Here is a 26,730-nt window from a genome sequence, read left to right as displayed (position 1 = left end):
GATAAAACATGTTGAAATGTTTCGATTTTCAACAGGTCGAGTAAACTACGCTGTAATTCACTTATTTAAGAATTTGACCTGTAGTGTCGCATTAGGATAATTACCGTCGAAAGCAATGTATTCATAAAGTGTTACGTTGTTAATTAGAACAGGCAACATTGTTCGACGTCATAATATGTTTTGATTGAATGAAATCGTTGATTTGCTGAATGTCTGATACAACCCTCCACTATGGTGGGTGTCTGGGCCTTTGTGTCTGTGCGTTGATTCATTGAGCAGAGATTGCTATCTCAATTGCGCTTTGTCAACATCAAGTGGCCAACTGTGTATATTGCTCAATGCGGCTCTGAAGCGGTTTTATGGTTGGAGTGGCAGCGCAATGTGGTGTGTTGGTGTAATGTGATTGTTAGCCACCAGCAATAATTCTTCAGGTATAAATTAGTAGGTTTATTCGCTTTCTTTGCGTTTCTCTCCGGATGTTGGTTAATTTCTATTCTGTTGCACTTAATCACTAAATCGTTGTGTTTCGATCAGTCAAGTTTAATTCTGGTTGTGTGTTTGTATTTGCCAGTCTGGCCAGCACGGTACACAGCAACGGTATTTTTTATTCTTATTTGCCCGATGAGTCGACTTGACAGATTCAAGTCACTTCTTTCAAAAAACTTGACTTGGGACTCGAGTTTAATGACTTAGTTACGACTCGGCAAACGAGTGGGTGTAGCATAAATACGTCACTATAAGCTTTATACGTTGGTTAAATTCTGTTGATGATTTTAAATCGTTCGATTGTCGGTGAATTGCTTTTCCGTTGGTTTTCTCTTACGTCACGCCACAATTTGGCACGTGATTCCCTATCTAGAAACAATGAACTCTTTTTAGAGAGAAGTTAATAATAAATGATTCTGTTCGACAAAACTCGTCAAACGGAACAAAAGTTAAGGGAACTTCGCGTCTTAGAAGCTCAACGTTTCAATTAAGGCTGCATGAACAATAGAACAAGCCAGACTTTAAACTCCCGATAGATGGAAAATTAACTTTGTTTTCTACAACTCGCTTAAATATTTGTGCTTGGACAATTGACGAGTAGCTCAGAGAAATTGGTATACTGATGTTATGAGGTCTTTATTTTCGGACTGACAAAAGTTTTATGCGACTTAAACCCGGCGATGATTCTTCATCGCTCGAGCCCCGATCTCCGAGCTAGCTTCTGTGCAAGTTCCGATTGTCACACATTTGTATTTGTTACATAGTATTTCCCGAATTTAGATCTGACCACCTTGTCAACTGAACAATAGCAAGTGTGGTTATAACCTTATTAAATCATATTAATGGCATGGCCAAGGACATTGCAAGGATAATGCCACTGGGTGTCGATCACGGAACACGAGTCGCATTTGTTTCGTGGACAGCGCCCAAACCACTCGGCTACCAAGAAGACTTAATCAAGAAATTAAGTGACGCAGTCATTTAAATATTGTGCAATTAAGTATCTTTCTGTAAATAAGCGTTTATAGCCTTTAAGTTTATTTGTTACGACATAATCGGCAGCCGATGATGCAAAGCATCCAAATATTTGGAAATCCATCCATGCGAATATTTGGAAAGCAATTTCTAAATTATTGATATATCTAAAAATGTTTGAAATTTACCCTTTTGTTCGAATGACCTGGACCCGGGCAGGATGACGTCAAAGCTACCAGCTCACCGATGGAAACCTGACACCTGAGCGAACGTTACGAAGCCGCTTTGTGCAGAAATAGCTTAAGAAAGAAGTTTAATGTGCTTTTCTTTTCTACATTCTTATCCTGTAACCGCCCGATTAACCGCCCAGTGGTTTGAAAGTCTGCCTTTGGTGAGGAAGCTTTTTTTCCAGGGTCGAGCCATGCTGCAAATATTTTACGAGTGAAAGTCTCTATCGACCGATGTCCGGCATGTAGATGTAGAGTGTAGCTAGATGAGAGTAAATAAACATATGTATACATTATGTCTATGTTTAGAAGTAGTTCGTATGTAGTGATATATGAGAAAAAGTAGGCCTATATATTTCGCATGGGTCTGTAGGTTGCAGCAACAAAAATACGACTTTCCACGCATTTGTGGTCAATGTCCACCGTGAATAAATTAACCTGAGACTTGTGACCCGTATAAGCGTAGACAGCTTACATTGACTAGTTGTAGTAACCAAATCACTTCTTCCAGGAGGGAATATTTGTGAAAACACTATTGTCTCAAAATAGCAATAAAGTTCATGTTTTGTAAGCTGTATGGAATAAATATGTGGAAACAGCCATCGACAGTCGACCATCATTGAAGGTTTGAAGCATTTAAATGTCATAGATTCTATCGAAAATTATAAAATCGCAAAAAAATCGCAACCGCATCTACAGCACCGTATGTATCAAATGTAAATGTAGTCAATGATATAAGCAGGCTGAGTATTGTAAGCTAGCTCGTTAGAATGGCTGGCGGGACAAGTTTCTTATTTAACCTTAGACAGTTAAAAAAGATCGTTTTATAAAGTCCTTGCCCACCCAAGAACAACTCGAACACGGAAAGTGTCAAATTTCCAGCTCGACCTGAGCAAGATTTTTCGCGCCAGGAAAAGTTTAAACGGAGACCGCGAACAACCTTCGTGACTTTTCGCTTTTGTTTGAATGACGCGTCTGTGATGACGACACAGATACAAGACCTTGTCAATTTCTGAGAAAGACAAACACATCAATGGAAGGTTATTTTTTGACTTTCTGAAACCTGACACTTGCACCTATGATACGATCGCCTGTTCTGCTTTTCAATAGAATTGATTTACGACTTGCCTTATTCCATAAGCAATCCTCGTTTCCATTTGAATTAAAAATCTTGATGCGTCTGTGGTTGGCCTATTGTCTTTCAGTCTTATTTGGGCGGGATAGGCATCCCATCGACATAACATGGTGGAATGCCCTTGGTTGCCTTTGGTTGGTGGAATGCCCTTGCCCTTGCCCATGATGGAATGAATGGTTTGTCTGGGCAGGGTTTCGTGACATATAAGTTGAATAAATTTCTCCTTCGTAGTCAACAGCTTTACACCTGCTGCTCGGTATCCTCTCACACAGACACAACTTCCGCGTGGCCGTGAACTTGGTGCTTTTCTCCTCGGAGTTGTCTTTGTTTTTGGCAGGAAATATGGAATTGTTAAACCATGGAGTGAAATGAAAGATTTCATTTATGGAATGGAACGAATCTTCAATAATAAAGTTGAATGCATATTCACACAATTGAACTAAGTTCACGCATTCCCAGAACACTACACGCGCACGCTCATTCACACAATCAAGTGCGTTCACCACAAACTTTTAAACTTATAACAGTGTGGTTTCTTCCATTTTCGAAGGTGTTAATATTGTACAAAGTATGGAATATGAAGTAAAAATTGGTCTTTGGAATTGTGAGAACGTCGCTCAAGCGTGACCAAGTGTTGAGACTGCGCATGACTTGTGTTTCATTCATTCTATCTGTGCAGTTGTGGAAAGCGGCCACTTCTTTCATGTGGTGCTTTTAACAAGTTATTCACTTATTTTATCCGGGTCGTTGATTGCTCGGAAACCTGCAGGTTTTAAAGAGCCTAAGAAAACGCAACACTACAACTGGTGCTTTACCGTCATCACCGGTAACATCAACACGAAACTTAATGTTAATCTGAAACTAACAAACCTAAATCCGTCCGTCGCCTCCTATCAGTGAACAGTAATTTGATTGGTTTAAATATTCCCACAACTTTATCGTAGTAATTAACGAGTTTTTCTCATCATACTTCGTTCACTCACTTCATCGCCCGCCACTTTGTTGCATTTAGTTGAAAGCATGTTGTATTGTTATATATTGTTATATCTATGAGGGTCATTATATCATCTGGAAAGTATCAAATTTTCCTTCGAACATATATACAATGTTTATACAAGTGCTTTAAAGTCTGATTTTATGACAACTCTGTTTATCAGTAAATCCATGTAGGTTACGTCACAAGGGTTATTGTTTCATCATTTGACAAATGAAACTTTCTGCGCAAGTGAATACACCAGTATCAAATTTTATGTGAGATCGTATCACATCTTGTAGGAAAGAGTTCTTCATTATAAAAGAAATAATATCTGGTCGCCATTATCTCTCTGTACTAACTGCAGCTTGTGGTAGTTCAAGCCGTCCCTGGAATTGATTTGTTTTATAGGGACTTTATATTTTGATGATATTTTATTCTGCTACAAATCCAGCATTTATCGTTTTTAAATTTATTTGAAGGTAGTAAAGCTCTCATAGTTTTAAGTTTATTTGTGAGTTACAACTTACGCAACCGGGAAAAACCATGACGTCACAATCGGTGAGTCTATTAATGATCAAACAATGCAGTAATTTGTTGAATGTCTTGCTAGTCGTTGATGTTGTCTCGTACATTGACTGTTCAATTTTCTTAATTTGTGTTTAAACGTTTAAGAAGAAAATTCCAAACAAATATAATGAAATGTTTCCATGCTGGCTTATTCTGTGTATGCAATGAGATTCATCAATTCACGTGAATGTAAGGCGTGGTAATTAGTAGGCTTAGGCTTATTTTCATCCACATATTTTACAAAAGGTCACTGCGAATATGTTGTCAGTTGTGGGGAAGCTGAAATTACCTTGGGTTGTGTTGCGAATGTTGTAATATTACATTGAGGATCGTTGTAGTGATGTATTGACTTAAACGTCTGGTCAGTACAATGGCTTCATTCATTATTTTATGTTTTGGTAACTCTACCAACTGTGTAGCTTTGTTTGAACAGAGACCTTTTGTCATTGCTTTATTGTGACGTCGTTTGTTCGTAATAATCCCAGTGCAAAGTGTGACCTGGGCTTGGTTACAAATCATTTAGCTGCTGAATTTTTACCAAACTTTGTTTGTTAGACAAGAAACGTTGTCGGTCTTGTCATGACCAAGCACCAAACACATCAATTGACTTTTTAATTACGTCAGTTAGCATCCGTTCAATCCCACACTTAACGACTTTCTTTTATGCCTTGTTCATTAAACAGAAAGCGGTTGGTACCTTTCATATCTGGAACAGTTTTACAAAATACTTTAACAAGTTCGATTAAATTTTAGTAAGAATTTAAATTTTAAACATAAAACTTTGCAGTTATCACAGTTTGGTGTCTTTCATATGAAACCTTCCACAATATAGAGCGAAGGAAATGCTTTGTACTTAATGAGTTTGTCGTGAAACCTGGTTCACCTTAAATTACAACAGTTAAGATTCCAACCATTGTTTGATATTTTCCCGCTTCTCCCCGATCTTTATTCTTTCAATTGAATTTTTATTTCATGAGACCGCTTCATTGTGACCGTTGCTACGTCGAAGAACACGTTTCTTAGAGATTCTACGTCATTAATTTGGGATTTCATCAAATTTTTAAATTCTAAATTTTCCCCGGAAAAATCTTTAACAGAAACCAGTGATCGGAAACGAAAACATAGGAAAATGCTTCGCAGACGATGTGTTTGTTCTTCATGCGTCGTGTCCGATGACCATGGTAGGCCTATTTAAGGATAAATGGTACCAAACTATTTAGCTTGCACATAATTTTGTTTCCAACCTTTAAAATAAAACAAAATGCACGATGGCCGCCGTTTTATAAACCACCTGAATATTGATTGTTCTGCAGTGCGGTGCTTTCTACTGCACAAAACCGAACAACCGCCGCCTGCACTTGGCTTGAAGCAAACTGCGCAAATTGCTCACTCCGTCTTTGCGCTTAATATCATGCGATGGTGTTTGGAACACGGGCTCATATGAAACTGGGTTTCGTGTTTATTAAGTGTGGTGTTTTACTACCGGAATGAACAGAGTGCGTCTGAACCGTGCAACATCGGGTTTCATTAGCAGGAGGGCTTATTATACCGGAACGTATAAAGCGACGACCATTGTATTGAAACAAACGATATTCTTCTAAACATGTAGTAAAAATTATTTTTATTAAACAGTTCATCGACACCAACCAGATAAAACATGTGGAAATGTTCCCATTTTCAATGGGTAGAGTGGACTACGCTGTAATACACTTATTTAAGAATTTTACCTGTTGTGCCGCATTAGGGTAATTACCGTCGAACGCAACGTATTCTTAAACTGTTACGTTGTTAATTAGGACAAGCAACATTGTTCGACGTCATAATATGTTTTGATTAAATGAAATCGTTGATTTTCTGAATGTCTGATACAACCCTCCACTATGGTGGATGTCTGGGCCTTTGTGTCTGTGCATTGATTCATTGAGCGGAGATTGCTATCTCAATTGCGCTTTGTCAACATCAAGTGGCCAACTGTGTATATTGATCAATGCGGTTCTGAGGCGGTTTTATAGTTGGTGCGGCAGCGTAATGTGCTGTGTTGGGAAAATGTGATTGTTAGCCGACCATCATAATTGAATAAATTTAGAGACAAAAGCAATAACTCATCAGGTATAAATTAGTTGGTTTATTCGCTTTCTTCGCGTCTCTCTCCGGATGTTGCTTAATCTCTATTCTGTTGCACTAAATCGTTGTGTTTCGATCAGTCAAGTTTAAGTCTGGTTGTGTGTTTGCATTGGCCAGTCTGGCCAGCAATCTGGAATCTTATTAAGTCTTCTTCTACTTTTCCGACGTGAACCGACTCAAGGCTTGCCAGAAGATCTACCTGTAGCTGTCTGCGCTTCGAGAGAAATACAACAGGAGAATTGCCATCAATAATGTCGTAGCTACACTCTCGCTAAGCGCAGGTTTCTTGATGGCAGAGACGGTGTTTTTTGCCTTCGGTATGGTTTGGTTTTAGATATTCAGTGAAATGACTTCATTCGAGTCTTATTTGCCGGATTAGTCGACTTGACAGATTCGAGTCACTTCTTTCAAAAAACTTGACTCGGGACTCGAGTTTAATGACTTAGTTACGACTCGGCAAACGAGTGGGTGTAGCATAAATACGTCACTAAGCTTTATACATTAGTTAAATTCTGTTGATGATTTTAAATCGTTCGATTGTCAGTGATTTGCTTTTCCGTTGGTTCAACGTTCCAATTAAGGCTGCATGAACAAAAGAACAAGCCAGACTTTAAACCTCCGATAGATGGAAAATTAACTTTGCTTTCTACAACTCGCTTAAATATTTGTGCTTGGACAATTGACGAGTAGCACAGAGAAATTGGTATAGTGATGTTATGGTCATCTTTATCTTCGGAATAACGAAATTTTTACGCTACTTAATCCCGGCGATGATTCTTCATCGCTCGAGCTCTGATCTTCGAGTTAGCTTCTGTGCAAATATTGCACATATACATTTTGTTTTATGTTTTTTTTACATAGTATTTCCCGAATTTAGAACTGTCCACCATGCCCACTGAACAGGAGAAAGTGTGGTTATAAGTGTATAACCTTATTATATCATATTACTGGCGTGGTCAAGGATAATGCCACTCGGTGTCACGGAACACGAGTCGCATATGTTTCGTGGACAGCGCCCAAACCACTCGGCTACCAAGAAGACTTAATTAATAAATTAGGTGACGCAGTCATTTAAGTATTGTGCATATCAGCATCGATCTGTGAATAGATTTTTATAGCTTTAAAGTTTATTTGTTACGACGTAATCGGCAACCGATATTGCTAAGCATTCGGATATTTGGAAAGCGATTTCTAAATTATCGAGATATCTAAAAATGTTTGAAATTTACCCTTTTGTTCGAATGACCTGGACCCGGGCATGATGACGTCAAAGCTACCAGCTCACCGCTGGAAACCTGATACCTGAGCGAACGTTACGAAGCCGCTCTGTGCAGAAATAGCTTAAGAAAGAAGTTTCATGTGCTTTTGTTTTCTGTATTCTTATCCTGTAACCGCCCGATTAACCGCTCAGTGGTTTGAAAGTCCGCCTTTGGTGAGGAAGCTTTTTTTCCAGGGTCGAGCCATGCTGCAAATATTTTACGAGTGAAAGTCTCTATAGACCGGTGTCCGGCATGTAGATGTCGTGTGTAGCGAGATGAGAACAAACAAAGTATGAAAGATGTAGTATACATTATGTCTATGTTTAGAAGTAGTTCGTATGTAGTGATATATGAGAAAAAGTAGGCCTATATATTTCGCATGGGTCTGTAGGTTGCAGCAACAAAAATACGACTTTCCACGCATTTTTTGTCGATGTCCACCGTTGATAATTTGACCTGAGAATTGTCACCCGTCTAAGCGTAGGAGGCGTACATTAACTAGTTATAGTAACCAAATCACTTCTGCCAGAAGGAAACATTTGTGAAAATATGTCAATAAAATTGTGCAAAAAATTCAATATCGACGAACAGCCATTGCAAGAAAATGAAAGAAATTTAAAGATTTAACTAAAATTTTGCCAACGCAAACCTACGCTGTTAGTGATTATATGCGCCCACTATTGTCTCAGTACAGCATTAAAGTTCATGTTTTGTAAGCTGTTCATATATTTGGAAATATAGCTATCGATAGTCGACCATCATTGCAGATAGCATTTGCATGTAATAGATTCTATTGAAAATTATCGCGACCGCATATACAACATCGTATATATCAAATGTAAAAGTAGTCAATGATATAAATTTATATAAAAGCATAAATGCAATGTAGCGATGTTGGATGGCAGAGTTGTTCCTAATTTTCTTGTTTTACTACAAATTTTGTAGACGCTGAGTAAGCTTGCTCGTTATAATGGCTGGTGGGACAAGTTTCTTATTTAACCTTAGACAGTTAAAAACGATCGTTTTATAAAGTCCTTGTCCACCCAAGAACATCTCGAACTCGGACAGTGTCAAATTTCCAGCTCAACCTGAGGAAGGTTTTTCGCGACAATAAAAGTTTAAACAAAGACCGCAAACAACCTTCGAGATTTTTCGATTTTGTGCGAATGACGCATCTGTGATGACGACGCAGATACAAGACCTCATCAATTTCTCAGAAACACAAACACATCAATAGAAGATTTTTTTGATTTTCTGAAACCTGACGATGATACGATGACCTATGATACGATCGCCTGTTTTACTTTTCAAGAGAATTGATTTACAACTTGCCCTATTCCGTAAGCATTTTTTAAATCCGCGTTTCCATTTGAATTAAAAATCTTGATGCGCCTGTGGTTGGCCTATTGTCTTTCAGTCTTATTTGGGCGGGATAGACATCCCATTGACATAACATGGTTGATATAGACTAAATGAGAGCTTGTTGTTAGAAATAAGATCATTTTTGTATAGGCATAGGCATCCCATTGACATAGATTGGCAGATCAGAATAAAACACAACGCTTTGAAGCTCCACAGGCGCAGATTTACGTGGTGCAATGCCCTGGGGCCCAGTTTTTTTAGGCACATTCATCAATAAAGTTGTAATTTAGGCATATATTCTCCAAGTTTAGCTTTATGGACTTAGTCTATCCAGCTGATGGTACTTTTCGGTAAAGAATTGGAAATTTAACACAGCAGGGTCTGTTTGAAAATATTAAAATACCGATAACCACAGTAATATGACGTTTTACGATTGTAAAACACTGTAGGTAGCATGTAATAGCATTTAGGATGGTAAATGACATATCCTGCGAACTAAACTGACATAGTTAGAAGTCTGTGTATTTGCTACGTCCCTCCGTCTAGCGTTGGTTGCAGTTCAGAAATGATTCTTAAGTCATTTCAAGTAAATGAAATATACAATGCAGTGTTTGACGAGTAAGGTCGATTAAAATTAACATAACTTGATACAGATGACTTATTTTAGGTAACCAATAGGAGAGCGACGAGTGACATGCAATCCGGTCAACCACACAAATGCAATGAGAAGGTCACGAACAGTATGCCAAGAAATCAAATAAACTGACAACAACGGTTCATAAAACAAATCAATACAAAGCACAAATGGCAACACAACAAACCTGATCTATACGGTTAGAGCAAAACACACCAAACCGGTAAAGTAAAGAAATATAAACTCATCCTTCATGTAAATATGACATAATAATATGACATATATTGATCATATAATGTTCCACCTGAGTGAACTATGTTTCTGTAAAAATACCATGTTTGCCACCAGGCATAAGTTCAATAACTAAAGGTGCTCAGCTGGTGAATAAATTCTTTATGAACCAACATTTCACAAACCCATGTCGGTGAGCTTCGTCAGGGCCAATAAGAGATTAATAAATATGTCTGAAAACTGCAAACATGTAAAATTACCTGTAAATAAAATGATGCTACTGTAAATTTCGTATATGGGTAGTATTATCACAATAGAATAATGATAGTGGAATAAGGCCAAGATAAACCAGGAACAGATATTTTTGACGTCTTCAGATATTTGAACGCTACCGATGTAAGATAAAATAATCTATTGGAATAAAGCAGATTAACCCCGCTTTGGGTGAAATATAGCCTATTCCTGGTTTAAAAATATCAATTCAGTCAATTCAGTCGATCGCTGGCTGGCCCTGGTTATAATTTTTACAACAATTATGTAGTTTTTACACAATCGCAACTCAGCCACCCCAATTTAACTTGCTTGCTGTTTGAGACTCTGAGAAGATTTTTAAATCTAGGTTTTAGTAAAATTTTATTCCGTCAAAATAAAAATTGAAAACTTTCCAGGAATTTAGCCAAGTCGGCACCCAAATTAAATTGGGGAGTATAGATCATCAAATTAAACACAACCCTGTGTCACCGGGTGTAGAACAATAAGGTCTGGTTACCTACAACAACAGTTAATAATTAAATTTTCTTTCTTCAAAGAGAGAGTCTGCCTAAAAGTTCGTAGACTAGCAAGGGGCGGAGGTCAAGTTATTATAAAAGTATATAGTACAAAAATAGCTCGTATGTTGTTAATTACGTTAAAATTTCAACTTCAGCTTCAGTGTGTTTTGAAAAACTTTTATGTCATCAACAATTTTGACCAGGTATAAAACATAAGCTAAGATAATTACTGCAACGTTGAAGTATGTCGAAGGCAGAAGAGCAAAGATTGACCAAAGATAAACCTCAACTTGTACAACCTGATGACAACGAAAAGAGCTCATCAGGTGAAAGTGATGAACAACCTGGAACATCAAGCGCTGTTGCAATGCAAGCGGGGATGCCTCATGGTGAGTAATTTGAGATTAAAAAGATTAAGTCTTTCTACTTTGCTGTAATTACATAAAAACCTTTTAATATAATACTTGGTATAAAAAGTTTTATTTTTTATTTGCTTGAGATCCAGATTCTGCAGATGCAGGAAATCAAGTCTTGCAAACAATGGAAAATTCTGAAGCTTCTCAGAGTGCTTTAAGTCCAATCGATCCAAAGTTGATTGAGCTTGCAAGCAGAGTGGCTGAAAGCAGAGTTGGTGAGTTTTATTAAAACTGATTTTCTGAATACGTAGGCACGTAATTGTCGTTAAACATTTGGGGTAGAGTCTATTAGTTGCATTTATCAAATTATGTTTCCATATTATTGTGATGCCTTTTTATACTTTATACCTTTTTTCACTATTTGTGTTTTTTCTAATATGATTTTTTTTTATAATTTTACTTCTTTGTTTACAAATGACTGTCTTTGCTTTTAATTGCGTTACGCAGGATCAGTTATGATCATCAATGCTCCTCAATTTAATCTCCGCGATGAAAGGCAATACCAAGACAACAGAGAATATAGTCAAATGGACATCAGGGATTCTAAAAATATAACACCAACACGAGTTAAAGTGAAACAAACAAATCTTTTAGGTAAACATTATAATACCGTGCAATTTTTCCTTGTAAGATTCTTCTTGTCTTTAATTATGACATCACATTGCATTTCTTTCCTTGAATTTAAAAGATGTTTTAAAGATTCTGCAAAAAGATCTCAACCGAGCATTGAGCAGCAAGAGTCGGCAAATAATCCTTTTGATCCTCCACAATCAAACACCCAATCACAAGGTGTATATTAGATGCGCTAACGTTTGTTTTAAGCTAATTGAAATCGCATCTCTAATGATATCGCTTTTGTGTTCAAGAAATGTAATACTGTGCGATAACAAACTACCTTCGAAGTAAAGTAAAGTAAAGTTAAATGTCTCTGCATTTGCTTGGTTTGTGAATACTTTCATTAATTTATACTTTTGGAACACATCGCACTTTGGTGCATAAACGAACACGAGCGGGGTATTAGGTAAATTAACTTATGGATGTTTGCTTATTTATTAACTAAAATCAAGAGTCCTTGCTCTTGTTTGTACAATTTGGTGCACCTGCTTGCCCCGTGCTCTTGTTCCCTCATTCTATTTTACACAAATTGTTCATCTTAATTTGTGAGTTTTGCAAGGCTTAACTTTAAGTATTAGTTTCAATGCAAAGCTGCTTTATGATGATGTATAACACTTCATGCAACAGCTGCAAACACTGTATAAGAAACAATGCTGAAATTTTTGTTCTATCACCTTTGTTATGTTCTACATTTATATCAGTTTGTAATTTATATCTTGACAAAGTAAAACAAATTTTGATCACCGGTTTAAAACTTTCGTTGGCAATTGAAATAGTTTAGTAAGCAACTGAACGTAATCACTTGCTAACTATAGGCCTACTTATAATGTGTATAAATTATTTATAGCGTTAGTGGTTTTTGTTACACGTGATGGTAATACACCTGTTCACGTGGTCATCTCTAGATCCATATGCTGTGACCCATCCAAAGCAAACGATCAAAGGAAATCCACATGTTGAACCCCACACAGACATCTCAGAAGTGACCAATCAATCCAATGCTATGAACACTGAGATACCTTCTACAAGTAATGATTAGATTATAGACCAAAAGCAGTCAATACTGTTTGTATTGATTATGCTTTCTTTACTTAAATTACAAATTCTATAGTTAATTAAAATTCGAAACACAAGGTGTATATTCGATACGTTCAATTTCTGTTTGAATCTTATTCAAATGCACCACTTTTCTTTTTAGAAAATGCAATACTGTACAATTAAATACTATCTTAAAAATACAGTTTGATGTATTTGTATTTCTTTTATTTTTGCAAACATTCATTGTGCTTATTTCTATTTTCATTAAACTGGTTTCAGTAACTTGAATTTAGACATTTTTAATCTCTGTTTTATTGCAGGTTCTGGAAACGTTGGCAAACAACCAACAATATGTCGTGCAGAAAGGAACACGAGTAGTGTATTAGGTAAGTTAACTTAATCATGTTTACTTATATATTAACTAAATTTAAAAGTCCTTGCTCTTGTTTGGGACATGATTGGATTTTACACATCTGTTAATTTTGTTTTGTGGGGATATGGGGCATAACTTTCAAGCGTATGTTAAAATGCAACGTGGTTGTATATGAATAATACCCCATGCAACACTTGCGAACATTGTGTAAGAAACAATTTGCTAAACGATCTGAGACACCTATACCATTGTTACAGTCATCATTATTGTGTGCTGCGTTTGTTTTGACTTCTAACTTACCATCTCGACAACATCTGGTATATTTGCAAATTCACATGAAGATGTGAATATCATGAACTTTTATTTGCAAGTTATTATTTGTTGCTTGCAACTAAAGCTTCTTGCTTTATTTAATGTGTTCATTTCTTAGAGCAAACCAGTTTTACGCAACCTAAACAACCAATTTCAGCATCAACTTCAAAAACTGAAGTACCAAGTACTAGTCCATCAATTGCCAATCTACCAACGACTTCATTTGCAGGTATGTTTTGGAAGTGTGCAACATTGCACCTTTTTAAGGATTTATTTATACGTCGTTTTAAAAATGTTACTCGAATTAAGCCTCTACGTAAACTTAATAATCTCACTCAGGTCAAACTCTACCAAAGTTTTGTGTGAATTTGCTTTATTTCAAATACTGTAGACAGAAAAAAAAATGTTTTAAATTGAAAGTAAAAAAAAGTTAAAGATAATCTAGAAAGTAGAGAACGATTTACGTTAAATAAAATCTAAAGAAATTTTATCTTCACCTGGTGACTTGGTGACCTGGTGACTATTGTAATGATTAATGCAACGCCCCGCGCAATCACTAATCAACGCCCCGTGTAGCTCCGCCGTATATCTCGTAATCACGTCCATGATGTTCTCAGTTCAGTTCCTCAGTTCTCTTCAGTTCTTTTCAGTTGCGTGATTGCGATTCATCATTTTAAGATTACCAGTTTCCTTTTATGGTTTGTTTAATTTTACTTGTTGTGTTTCAGCCTAGTTTAGTTTTTGTCTCTTAAAGCTGTGCAATTAGAATACGATTATTTACAACTGTCTGTTCTGTTCAGTTCAACTATTCAACATAATTTGTAGTTTTTACTTGTCACCAGCCAACTCTGATCTATCAAGCACGAGCGGTCGGTTAGATTCCAGACCAGAAACATCTCCATCTTTGAATACTTCATTCAATATAGGTATTGTTTCCTCAGTAAGCATAAACACCAAAACCTTACTTAAAACTAACTAGGAATCTGGTATCCTCTATAAAACAGTGAATTTAACTTCAACTATTCAAAATTTGTTGGTGATTTTAAGTTTATCAAAATAATAAAGTTTATAATTATAAAGTATAGGTCCACAAAACACAATAAATTGCTTCACATATCCCAACAATTAGACATTTCGGAAACATCAAATCCTGCTACGTGCAATAAAGAAGCGTTTATTTTGTGCTTTTTCTGTATAAAATGTTGTTCTACTGACCAACTGCAGATCAAGGGAGTCAGTTATCCAACCAGCCATCAACGTCTAGAGCACGTATGGAAACAAACAAAGAAAATCCAAGTATAAGTGCACCTTTCGATGGTAAAAGATTTTTATTTAACTAGTTAACGTATTAAGTTATTGATATTCGTTTTTCTTCTGTATGCATTGCTGCGGTTAAAAAAGATGTAAAATAAATTTCAATACTGGAAAGTTCTTTCAGGTCAGGAAAAAGGGTTTTCCACCAGCAATGCTACCAATATGAAACAAAAATCTCGACTCATGTCAAAATTCAGTAAGTCTGTATCTCATCAATTAAGTAATCCTAATTACATTAGAAATGTCGTCGTATTGTTGGTAATTCGATGGAGCATTTAGCTTCAATCAGCTATTTTATAAATATAATATATACGAAGATATTTATTTTAATCTTACTGTTTTATTGTTGTTGGATTTTACTTTTTTAGGAAAATTATTTTCGGGCAAAAAAAGTAAGTAAACAAGCAATATATTTATCGATCTCAATTGAATAATTGACAAATATTTACTTAAATGTCTTGAAAAATAAAGATGCTGAGATTGAAATTGATATTTATTTGGTCATCAGATCGGAAAATGGAAGAAGCCATTGAAAAAGTTCGCCAGTTGCAACTTGAACGTCGTGAAAACGACATCAGGCTACAAGCCGGAATCAAAGTTTCAGCAGCAGATATTCCAGTTGTCCATCCAAATTACAGTGAAATTTCTTTCTTCGAGGGAGGTGCAGTCCCTGAACATGAAATCTATGCCCCGTCAACTGAAAAGCTGAAGGGGATGGAACGCAATAGAAATGTTTCCTTTGATAACTTACTAAAGTCCAGCGAACGATTCTCGGCAATTGTCGGTTACCCTGGATCCGGAAAGACCACGTTGTCGAAACGTCTGGCCAAGACCCAAGAATACTTTTGCTTGTACTCTAGGTTTATGGATTTACCCGACGGCGAAAAGCTTAACCTACGTACACTGCTGATAGATAACAATTTTCCAGAACTAGACGATGCCACTTGTAAATATGTGTGGGAATGGGTAAAAAAGAATCAGGAGAAATGTCTTCTGCTCTTTGACGGCATGGATCAAGCTGACTGGTCTTTCAACAAGAACGCACCTAAAGTGTCATATGATACTCCCCAAAGTGTACCTGATCTAATTGCTAATCTCTGCTGCAAACATTTCCTTCGAAAGGTTAAACTTATATTTACTTCCAGGCCCCACAGCGTTATTGCACTTCCTGAGTCCCTACGCCCTGATGCCACAATCCTGCTTGGTGACCTCCCTTATGAGAGTATGAAGAAATTATTCTATGCCTATTCGGGTAAATCGGCCGACAAGCTGTGGAAAGATCTCTCTGAGGGCGCTCCGGTTGTCTTCTCCTTGTGTTTTAACCCATTGTTACTCCAATTGGTAATCACAGCAGGTCTAAATCCTTCCAAGAATGTTGGAGAAATTAACACAACCACTCGGGTTTTTTCAACTGTGTTAGAAAATCTGAGATGCAGTAATCACGCAAAACACCAAGACATCACTTTACTTATGGGGCAGGTCAGTAGATTGTTATAGCTTTAATTAACCAAAGTTGTAATGATAACAAAAACGTGATAGTACTTCTTTTATATCACAGCTCAGTGAAGTTGCCTACAAAGCTACCATGAGGTCTTCAGTTGTCATCACACGAGACGACCTCACAGCAGTTGACCTTGAACCAGACGAGATACAGGATATCGTCGTCGGCATTTACGCCCATTTCACTGCTACCAGCCGCGTGTTTGACGGCCATGTAAAGTATTTCTTCGCCCATCAGCTATACCAGGAGTTTTTCACCGCTAAACATGTGATTAGTAACTTGTCATTCATTGAGTTTAAGAGCCTTGTTGACAACCAACTTTTCTCTAGTGAAAAATGGTCTGTTATCCGTAGATTTATCTGCGGCTTGCTGGTAGATATGATGAAAGGTATGTCAAGACAATGTCAAATTCGCATGCTAAGTCATGTTTTATTGTAATTCTTTCATTTATCACCTAGAAATTAATATTTATTAACTACCTTTATGCTTTAACAGATCCAAGCATTAACCAGGTCACAGCAGCCGACAACAATGAAACTGAAAGTACCAGGTTATTTTAATTTAACTTTTGTGTACTTCAAAAGCCTACAATTGCAATTTGGATCGCAAGTATGCCTACCATAAAATATTAACTTCTCACAAATCTTGTATTTAGGCAAAAAGCACATGAACACTCCGGGAATGAAAACGTTTTACCGAATAATCAATTTTCTCCAGGTATGTATTGTTTATTAACTTTATTATTCCTTAGGGAGTCCTGAATCTCACGATATTATTGCAGCACTTAGGCCGTAAATTTCGATCATATTTTTTCGCAGCGCATAGTTGTAAGGAGTTATGCAGTGTAATGCGTAAGCTACATGCCGCTAACACAATATATTCCACCTAAGAAAAAGTTAGTCAAATCACTAGTTTTGCTTTATAAATCACCATGACTTGAAAAGTAGTCTCAAAGCCGTTAAATCTTACTTTTCAACTCTAAAGCGCGTTCACAACGTTTTTTCATGCCAAACACACAAGCCAGCAGAAAACACTAAATTTTAAGCTACACTTACAGTTGATTGTTATAACTTATAAGGTTAGAGCTTGTATTTTCCGACTAAATTGGATGAGTCTCAAATTTATCGGTGATGAAGTATTCCGCGGCAAAGGTCATGTTATTATTGTACTCGCTCCAACTTGACAAGATTTCTCAATAAGATGTTCATTTTATAGACATCCCCGTGTCTTTTAATTCCAAAATTATACTACAATAACGTATCCATTCAATCACATGTTTTTCGTTTTATTTTATGCTTTAAATATGAGAGACGAAACATTGTGCAAACATAAGTGGTCACAAAGATATAAAACATTACGATGATATTCATCACAAATAAAACGGGCAAATGTGGCCTAAAAGGCTAAAACCTCCATCACAATAGTATAATGGTGAACAATAAAATTGTATTTTAAATAGTATCGAGTATAAAATAAATGCTCATCGTAATAATTTAATTTTCGTTATAAATCAGTCCTAAAGTACTACGAAGCATATAGCAAAGGATTTATTAAAACTTGCAAAGGTTTGATGGAAACATAGTCTCTAATGGTTACGGTGAAAGTAATCAAATTAACAACAAAGTCACGTGATTGATTCATTGTTGTCATTTTGTATCAAACTGATCCAGACTTGCAATTGATGAAGTTAACTGTAACTGCTACTTGCACAACTATTTAAATTTTAGTTATAATCTAAAAGTTAACGTTGCAAAGTTAAGATGGACACTAGCACAGTTAATGTGGTATGGAGGTTACATGGCGTCTGAATAATCCCGTCATCACCATAGGACAAGGGTAATGCTAAAGCCGAAACTTGCGGTAAAGTACCGGTAATAAGCATATATGTGAAAAACCTACGTTTTATGTCTGACCAGGACTTCGTAATATTCCAAGAAAATTTGCCAAAGATTAGGGCATGTTTCAGAAACAGGCGAAGGTTCTAGCCTATTATAACCCATTACTGAATCAAATTAGTAAATCACTATGGTGTTTATGTTTAATTCTATTAATAACGAATTTTTCACTATTGTTAAGATAATTTGTGCTAACTATGTATATATGTATTTATATATATATATGTATATTAGGTTAAGTTGCCTTAAATTGTTTGAATTTCCATTCAAATGAAGTCAAGTTAATGACATTTTACAAATTGCTACTCAAACACTGATACAACATTTTGTACATTAGTAGAATCAATAGAATTACACATATCTATTTAGGTGGTATAAAGCTTATTATTGGGTACATTTGTTTTCGTACATTGTTTTTAAGTGCCGTGGCATTAATTGTAGTTTGTGCGTTTCAATTTCCACTTAATTCAATACAGCCAGACCATAAATGTTTATTTTTGTACAGTATACAGGACAGGCACATGTTACATGTTAGTAGTTTACATGCACTTTAAAAGGTTAAGTTCCTAAAATTATATTTGAATTTCCATTGAAATGAAGTCAAGTTAATGAGCTTTTACTGTATTACAATTGCTACACAAACACTGATACAACATTTTGTACATTACATATCTATTTGGGTGGTATAAAGCTCAATATTGGATATGATTGTTTTCGCACATTGTTTGTAAGTGCCGTGGCATTACCTGTAATTTGTGCGTTGTGATTTCCACGTCATTCAACACAGTCCGTTCATAAATTGTCAGTTTTGTGTTGTACAATATACAGGACAGGCCTTACTAAGCACGAATCCAATGCAAGAATCGATGGTGGGCATTTTTGCCAATTTTAAATAACTTAATGGAATAATATTCATAACAACGTTAACCAAATATAAACACTTTGCAAATCAGATCTCATCTAAGCTTTGTTTCGTGATCTGTTGACTGTAGTTGTTACTAAAGTAAGAGTCAGTGGTTGACTTATGAGTTGACTATTGATCAGTTTCAGCATTGTAACTGCTGTTATAAACCGTTAATTAAAAAAGGCTACATTGATTTTCATCAGTTTTGGTTTGTCACACAGTTCACTCAGGTCTGTTGCAGTTTGATAGCATGTTGCAAGCAGCACAAGGTGGTCTTCACGTCAAACAACTGTATGAGATGTTCGTGGTATGGTTGCTCCTTACAATAGACATCGTGTTTGTTGCGCATGTCTCTGAGGTTGAGTGCAGGTGGTGGAAGAATACATCAGTGGTTGTTTTGCGAATGAGTTGTCAGTCTAAGAATATAAATTTCATTAAATTTAAAACATAGCAAATGTATTGCAATTTAATTACTAATTTACAAGTTTTGTTTTACAGCAGGAAATCATTTATATTGCCATTTTGCTATATACAAGTATTTTGACACTGAAAATCACAACTAAACATACTCGCATAAAATTAGAATAAACTAATTTGGAGCAAAAGCACTGTTACATTCATCTGTATAATACAAACGTTTACAATATCTATAATACATGGTTTGGGCTCAATGTTTCAATTGTTTTTTCAAAAATTTGGTTTTGAAACTAATGAAATCATAAACTGCTTCAGTACTCCTCAACTTATTACAAAAGCAATTACCTTACAAAAGCAATTACAGCACTACTACTAAAGCAAGCAAAACCTGTTTCTGTTTAGTGTCTCGGCCAACAGAAATTAATATAGCTGAAATATGGTTTAGGCTAACACTTATGTTATTTTACACTGGCCGCCCCTACAAATTCATGCAAAAAGTATAGCCACCATACGGTATGCTATGCCATATCATACATTTACATGCAATGAAGTCGGCTTAATGACCATGTTATATGATCATGTTGATATTTTGCCATAGAAATGTCTCTGTTTACAATGACATGTGTTTGAGTATTACGACCACTTTTTCAATTTTATTCCCCCAATGTTTCTTTATCAATTATGCAACGTGACAGGAATGATTGTCAATTTTAGTCAATTGGTTTCTGACTGTGTCGATACTGCTTGGTGCGTGGTGCTGTATCAGGGTTGCAGCTTTGGTTATTATGACTATTCCGATATTGTGACCTAAATGGTATGGTCCAAAGATAGTCATAATAAGCGAATTCTACTGCATTAACATGCAGTGTAATAATTTCGCTCATTTCTCTTTGCTAATATGGTATTAGAAGATAGTTTTTACACGATCTCAGAGATGATTCCCCACTAATCAAACATCGGTTATTGAGCAGGACTTAGTACAGTTGGCAGAGGTGGGCAGTACAGCAGTACTATAGTACCAAATTATTGTATCGCCGTACATACCATCGGTACTTTTAGTGAACAGAACCGAATCACTGTACTTCTTCTTCTTCGTCGTTTGAGCGTTTCTTCTTTCCACTTCCAGACTAGATTGCCGGGCATGAGGTCATCAGCCATGTGATTGTACCTCCGTCCAATCTTTTCAGACCACGCACACTATGTGGGGGTCGATGGATTGGGCAGTCATTGATGACGCGGTCTGCTGTCTGCTCTGTGGCACCACACTCGCATCCTGATGAGGGAGCCAGTCCCCATTTGTGCATATCTGAGCGTTAACGTCCGACGCCGGTGCGCAGGCGCTTGAGCTTGACCCAAGCAGGTCTTGCGACGGACATTCCCGATGGGTTTGGGTCGGCGTCGGCTATGAAGTCACAGAGTCTGGAGGTGTTGTTTTGCCACTCCGTGCTCCAGATGAGGTTCGTCCAGTGCGCCGCACTTAATCCAAGGTCTTCTGCGCTACTGAGTAGCTGTTTTGCGACTGGCACAAAGGGGTGTCTTGATTTCAGTCGCTGCTTTCCTCATGGCGGTCGCTGGAGTGGGGTATGGAGGAGGTTTTCAGGGTCCAAAGCGCGGCAAGCGAGAAAAATCATGACTCCTTTGCGGTGTAGCTCAGCAGGTTGGATGCCTGCAAGGATTAGTAGGTAGTCCGTTGGAGTGGGACGCAGGCAACCAGTCACAATACGCAGCGCGTCGTTGATGGCGGTGCTGATATGGCGGGTATGGGAGCTACGACACCACACTGGTGCGCAGTACTCGGCGGTGGAGTGGACAAGTGCCAGGGGTTGGGAAGTGGACAGTGCCAGGGAAGGGGTTTTCCGCCGGCCCCCCAGCCTGAACCCGCCAGCCGCCTTAGGAGTGCGACGAGAGCAGATAGTTTATTGTGCAGTGACTCCAAGTGTCGACGATACGTTAGTGCCCTGTCCAAGGTCACGCCGAGGTAGGTGGGCTCGGCTCTGTAGGGCAGGGTTTCCCAATCAATAGTGATGTTTATCTCAGGCTGTGCTTCCTTGTTGTTGAGGTGGAAGACCGCCGACACTGTCTTTGCCTTGCTGAGCTGCAGCTTCTATTTCTGGAGATATGCTGTTAGTGTTTGCATGTCTTGGCTAAGGTGCCTCTCCATCGACTGCCAGTCTCCGGCAGAATGCAGGAGTGCCAGGTCGTCTGCATAGGCATACTTCCTGGAGGTGGTGCTGGGCAGATCGTAGGTGTATGTGTTGAACAGGAGGGGAGCCAAGACGGAGCCCTGTGGGACGCCGTTTCTGAGTCGGCGTAGTCTACTTCGTGGGCCGCTGCCGGTGGTGAGGGTAAAACTACGGTTTTGTACGAATTCCATGATCATGTGGACCATGTTCCTGTTAGGAAGTAGACGGTGTAGCGGCCGTTGGTTGTCTGTTTGTTTAGTCGCTGGTTTTTACCCTCACAATGCTCCCAGCACGAGTTGATTTCAGTTGATTTGCTCGTTTGTTTTACCACCCCATTCCGTTTTGCTTGTGCACAGGACGTATGAGTTTGAGTGAAGGTTAAACTCAGAACCTCGTGTTAATTTATTTTAATATACGAGCGAAGGACACAGAGAACAGAAATAGCAACCTTCTGAGCCAGGAGTCAACAACGCAGCATCGTAACAACGCAACAACAACGCACCAGCACAACCGACCTTCGCCATAACGGAGTAGCTTGCAGGTAAGACCGTTGTGCAACACGGTGTTGTAGGCAGCCAAGAGATCAACAAACACGGCGCCGGCCTTATTCTTAGCAGAGAAGCTGTCCTCGATGTCTTGGGTCATAACTGTGACCTGGTCTACGGTTGATCTTCCGTGTCGAAAGCCAGCTTGTTCCCGAGGGATCTGTGGATCTATTATCGGTTCGACACGGGCGTAGATGAGTCTTTCGAGGATCTTGAAGGGGATGCAGAGCAGGGAGATGGGGCGGTAGCTTTTTGGATCTCCTGCAGGCTTCCTCGGCTTATGGACGGCAACCACGAGGGCTCTTTTCCAGATTTTAGGGATACGCAGGTGGCGCATGCAGCAGGAAAGGAAGTCTTCACTGTACTGAGTTACTTTTTTTGAGAAATTTAAGTTGGTCCCAGTGCTTGGTACTTTTAAAATGATTACTTCTAGGTTTTCAAAAGTTTTTTTTTTAATTTCATTATAATTGCAACTTGATTTCAATTTTAGTGCTTTTTGCTCTTTTATAATCTACGAATGTCTAATAAAGTCGCATAGAGTGAGTTCACATATTTTTTGACCTGAAGTAACCTTTAGCGGGGCCATAATATCAGCAAAAGTTACCCTTGTAGCATTATCCACTGCACGAAAAGTGGTTCGGTACCGATTACTGGTAAACTACTTTACCGGACTACTCTTTTGAAATAGTACCAAATACCAGAACCGTTGGTACATTTTTTGCCAAGTACTGTTACTGACGGTACTTTCTACGTACTGACTGCCCACCTCTGACAGTTCGTGATCCATGTACTTTATAAAAAAACGGTCTCATGCACAGTTTGCTTATTATTTAGAACAATGCGTTGTATTTGTAATATATAACCATTATAAAATAAAAGATACTCTAGCAACTGCTTTTAACATGCAGTCTGAAAATATTACTGCAACCCATTTTTTTGTTTTTAGCAATATATATACTGTGCCTATTTCGAAGACTACTGTTTATCAAATTTGGATGAAAATAGTGTTTTCAAACTGTAGTAATCAGCATTAAAAAGATAAAATAGTTGTCTGTATTATGAGCTGCCATTCACACAGTTTGGTAAATCAAAAATGCAACTTCAGTAAATGGCAGCCAGTCAGTCAGAAAAATGTAACTTTGGTAGTATACAGCAATTATATGTGAAATATTTGAGATAGTTACAATTAGTACAATTCACTGCATTCTAGCCTACGGTTACTTGCAAGCTATTTCGTCTAGGCCCTAGACTATATTTGTCACCTGTCAGTATTAAGCTTGATAATAATTTATTTCCAGATATTGCTCAGAAGAGGGGGATTTGGACAAAAGCACTAAAGTCACAGCTGGAACATTTTGAGAAAAAGCAGTATAGAGATTGGTCACGTAAGTTTATTTTCTAACTTTGTCCCAAATCTGCGAATTGAATAAACTGCATGTGCATGGTTGTCTATGTATTATTTTCCATAAACATGCATTATGTGTAACAGAACACACATTTATGTTGAATTTAAAAACTTACCTTTACTTGGCCTAGTACAGTAAGGCTGCTGGCAGACTGGTCATGCTGTGAAAATATTTGTGTGATAATATTTTGTGAAAATTGATTGAAATGACATGTAGCCTATTTAGCCGGGAAATATTTCCACATAATCACTGGTAGATTAATACAACAGCCTACTAGGCCAAGTAAAAGTAAGTTTTGTAATTTACATGTCTATTGCAAACATATTGCCAGTGCTAGTGTACAGAGCCTAACTTAGTAGGCTGCCGGTAATTTTTTGAAAATATTTGCCGGCTAAATAGGCCCCATGTCATTTATACCAATTCTGGTTGTTGTATTAAGTTTATCTTCAGTGCTTCAGTGCAAATGACTGCTTCTTTTTTTAATTCGTCCCAAACAGATAATTTAAATAAGAAAAAGTTTTCGCTTTCAACTTGACTTTGTTGCTTAAACATGAAAAATTTCCGTCTTAAATTTATTTCTATAACCCGGCGAATTACAACCGGTAAATAAGTAAATAATATGTTTGTTTAGAGGACGACAAACGCAAATATATTTCGCTTTTATGCGAATTACACGAATCCAGCGACATGGAACTCTTCAATATGGCGTCACTGCACTTTCCAAGAGAGCTGGTTCTGAGTTATTTAAATTTGTCATCATCGGAAGCCGCGATATTTTGTGACGTTTTGAGAAATCAACAAAATGAGTTAAAGAAGCTTCATTTGAGCTTTTGCTTCTCCCCTGGTGATGTGGAAAGATTAATTTCGGCGATCTCTGAGATGCCTGGAAAGGTTTGACGATTTATTCAACTTTTTATTGTTTGCTCAGAACAGTATATGACGTCATCATGAATTCTTTACTTTGTGCTTATGACGTCATAATCGCTAGGAAAAAGATATTTTTCAAGGCAGTTTGTTGAGATTACTGGGCAGTGTAGGTCGGATATTTTGTGCTAATTTATATAAAATTGCAGAATAATTCTGTGACGGTTTAGTGATTACTTGAATCTACAAGGAATGTGGAATCTGCGATAAACTTGGTCGCTTAAAATTCCTTCTTTTTAATGAAAAAATGGCAAAACATTTGTTAGATCAGTTTTAGCCTGGCATGAACAGGTTAATTTTTAGGTCAACAGAAAAGTTTCAATTTTATTAAAACTGAAATTATTTTTGCAAATTTATTATCAGGATTTGTTTCTACAACTAATACTCGATACCGGTTTTAATTGGCCGCTCAAAATTATTTCTATTAAATTCAAAACCAAAAATTATGCTGGACCAGTAGGCTAGGCCTAAATCAGACCACGTGGTGCTGGTTAGTTATTAACCAATGAATTTTAATATTAACTTGTATGTAGTAATATATTAACTTCATCAATACACCAGGTTGTAGTTTACAAACATTTCATCTGCAGGTAAAGGAGTTGTACATCAGAGGCAACATTATAAAAGATATTCCAGGACCAGAATTTTTCGCTAAAATTGAAGAACGTCTGATCATGGCTGATGGTTGCTTTGAAGGTGAAACAACCCTCCCAAATTCGAGCGAGAAACAAAAAATTCAACTCGCCCTTGACCAGCTTCATGGCTCGGTATTCTTTATTTCTTGTCATATTTGTGTCAACTTGAACTTTGCACAGAAATTTAACTTTTAACCAAATTTTTAATTTATAGCGGTTGCGAGTTAATGTTGGTTATGGCGTCATACTCACTTTGCGCGAGAAGTGCTGACGAAATAATGGTAAGTAGGTTTGATTTTTAAACCGAAACTTAGTTTTTAATCAAATTATGTTAAAATTCCTTTCTCACATCGATTTACTTGTTTAAAAGGAAACACATCGTGGCCGAAATTTGAACCTCGGAATTGTGCGACATCGAGCGACCGCTCAACTCGATGTGTCATCTACAGATTTTCAAGTTTGTTGATAAAATTGAGTTATATTTGTACATAAACTAATAGTGATGTCATAATTGGAATAGTGCGACATGTTTATTGAAATAAATATTTACTGCATTATGTTAAATGGTGAGTTTGCTACATTATTTTAGATTTGCTGATTTTTTGTGATTTGAAATATCCAGAGTGAGTTTTGTGGAAATAAAATTTGTTGCTTGAAAAAAATTGTTTTTGTGTCAATATTTTCAGCGTCACATTTCTGACCAAGCGATTTTTAGATTTTTAGATTCAGATTTTTATCATCGCTAATTATTTTGTAGAGTTCATCTCTAAATTGTCTATATCTGCTCAAATCTAATGAGACTGGTACCGATGGCTTGTAGACCAAAGCATCCGCCTCGAATGCTGCCTCTACCTTGTACCCAATGATTAACAGAAATATAAGCTACGAAAATTTTTTATATCACCTTGACGCAGACAAATAACAGCAGTAATAATAATAACAGCCCGGTGTGTAGTTGGGGCAAGACATCAAACACACAGAGTTATATCAGGGGATTAGCTTCCTGCTGCAACTTTTGCTACGAGTTGTTCGGCTGGAAACTTATGAAAACAGTCGCTGTTATGCGTTCCTGAGATGCGGAAAGAAACTGCGTCTTTGCTTACACTCCGTGCTTATGACAACCAGGTTAGCAAGCAGTTACGTATTTTGAATTGCGTTAAGGAGCGGGGAAAATTGTTTTAGAGCCCGGTTTAAAATTCCCGCGTCTGCCCACTGTATGCTCCTATCGAAATGTGAAAGTGGAGCGGAAAAGCTTTGCTTGTTACTCTTGATAAACTGCTTAACGACTCGAGATGAACTGTATACTCTATTCTTATCTTATTCTTTAAAAACGATCTCGAGAGTTCGCTCTTTTGTCAACGTCGGAACGGAACCTCGTCCGCGCTCCCTTTTAGGGGTTATTCTCTTTTCGCTCTTTTTTTGCACAAACAACGCTATGAACAAACAAATGGGCAAGAGATGCTTGGATTGAAAGTGTTTTAGGTTTATGGAATGCTGTAAGAACAT

The 26,730-nt window shown here is 37.3% G+C and overlaps 2 protein-coding genes across 4 annotated transcripts in view; both read left to right on the top strand.

The window, feature by feature from the left end:
* LOC143453389 (5-oxoprolinase-like) overlaps positions 1-26,730 on the top strand; it is a 53,935-nt gene that overhangs the window by 10,493 nt on the left and 16,712 nt on the right. The window lies entirely within an intron of this gene.
* Positions 14,348-25,495, top strand: LOC143451664 (uncharacterized). Its single transcript, XM_076952371.1, has 12 exons — positions 14,348-14,426; positions 14,725-14,817; positions 14,939-15,010; positions 15,183-15,206; positions 15,323-16,293; positions 16,373-16,703; positions 16,811-16,865; positions 16,971-17,032; positions 23,558-23,644; positions 24,297-24,556; positions 25,180-25,356; positions 25,439-25,495. The coding sequence occupies exons 2-12, from the start codon at positions 14,772-14,774 to the stop codon at positions 25,493-25,495; spliced, it is 2,142 nt and encodes a 713-aa protein (XP_076808486.1). The 5' UTR covers positions 14,348-14,426; positions 14,725-14,771.

This window comes from Clavelina lepadiformis, chromosome 4, assembly GCF_947623445.1.
Source record: "Clavelina lepadiformis chromosome 4, kaClaLepa1.1, whole genome shotgun sequence".
NCBI classification, from domain to species: Eukaryota; Metazoa; Chordata; class Ascidiacea; order Aplousobranchia; family Clavelinidae; genus Clavelina; species Clavelina lepadiformis.
Note: the sequence above shows the minus strand (reverse complement) of the source record. Positions and strands in the feature narration are given on the sequence as shown.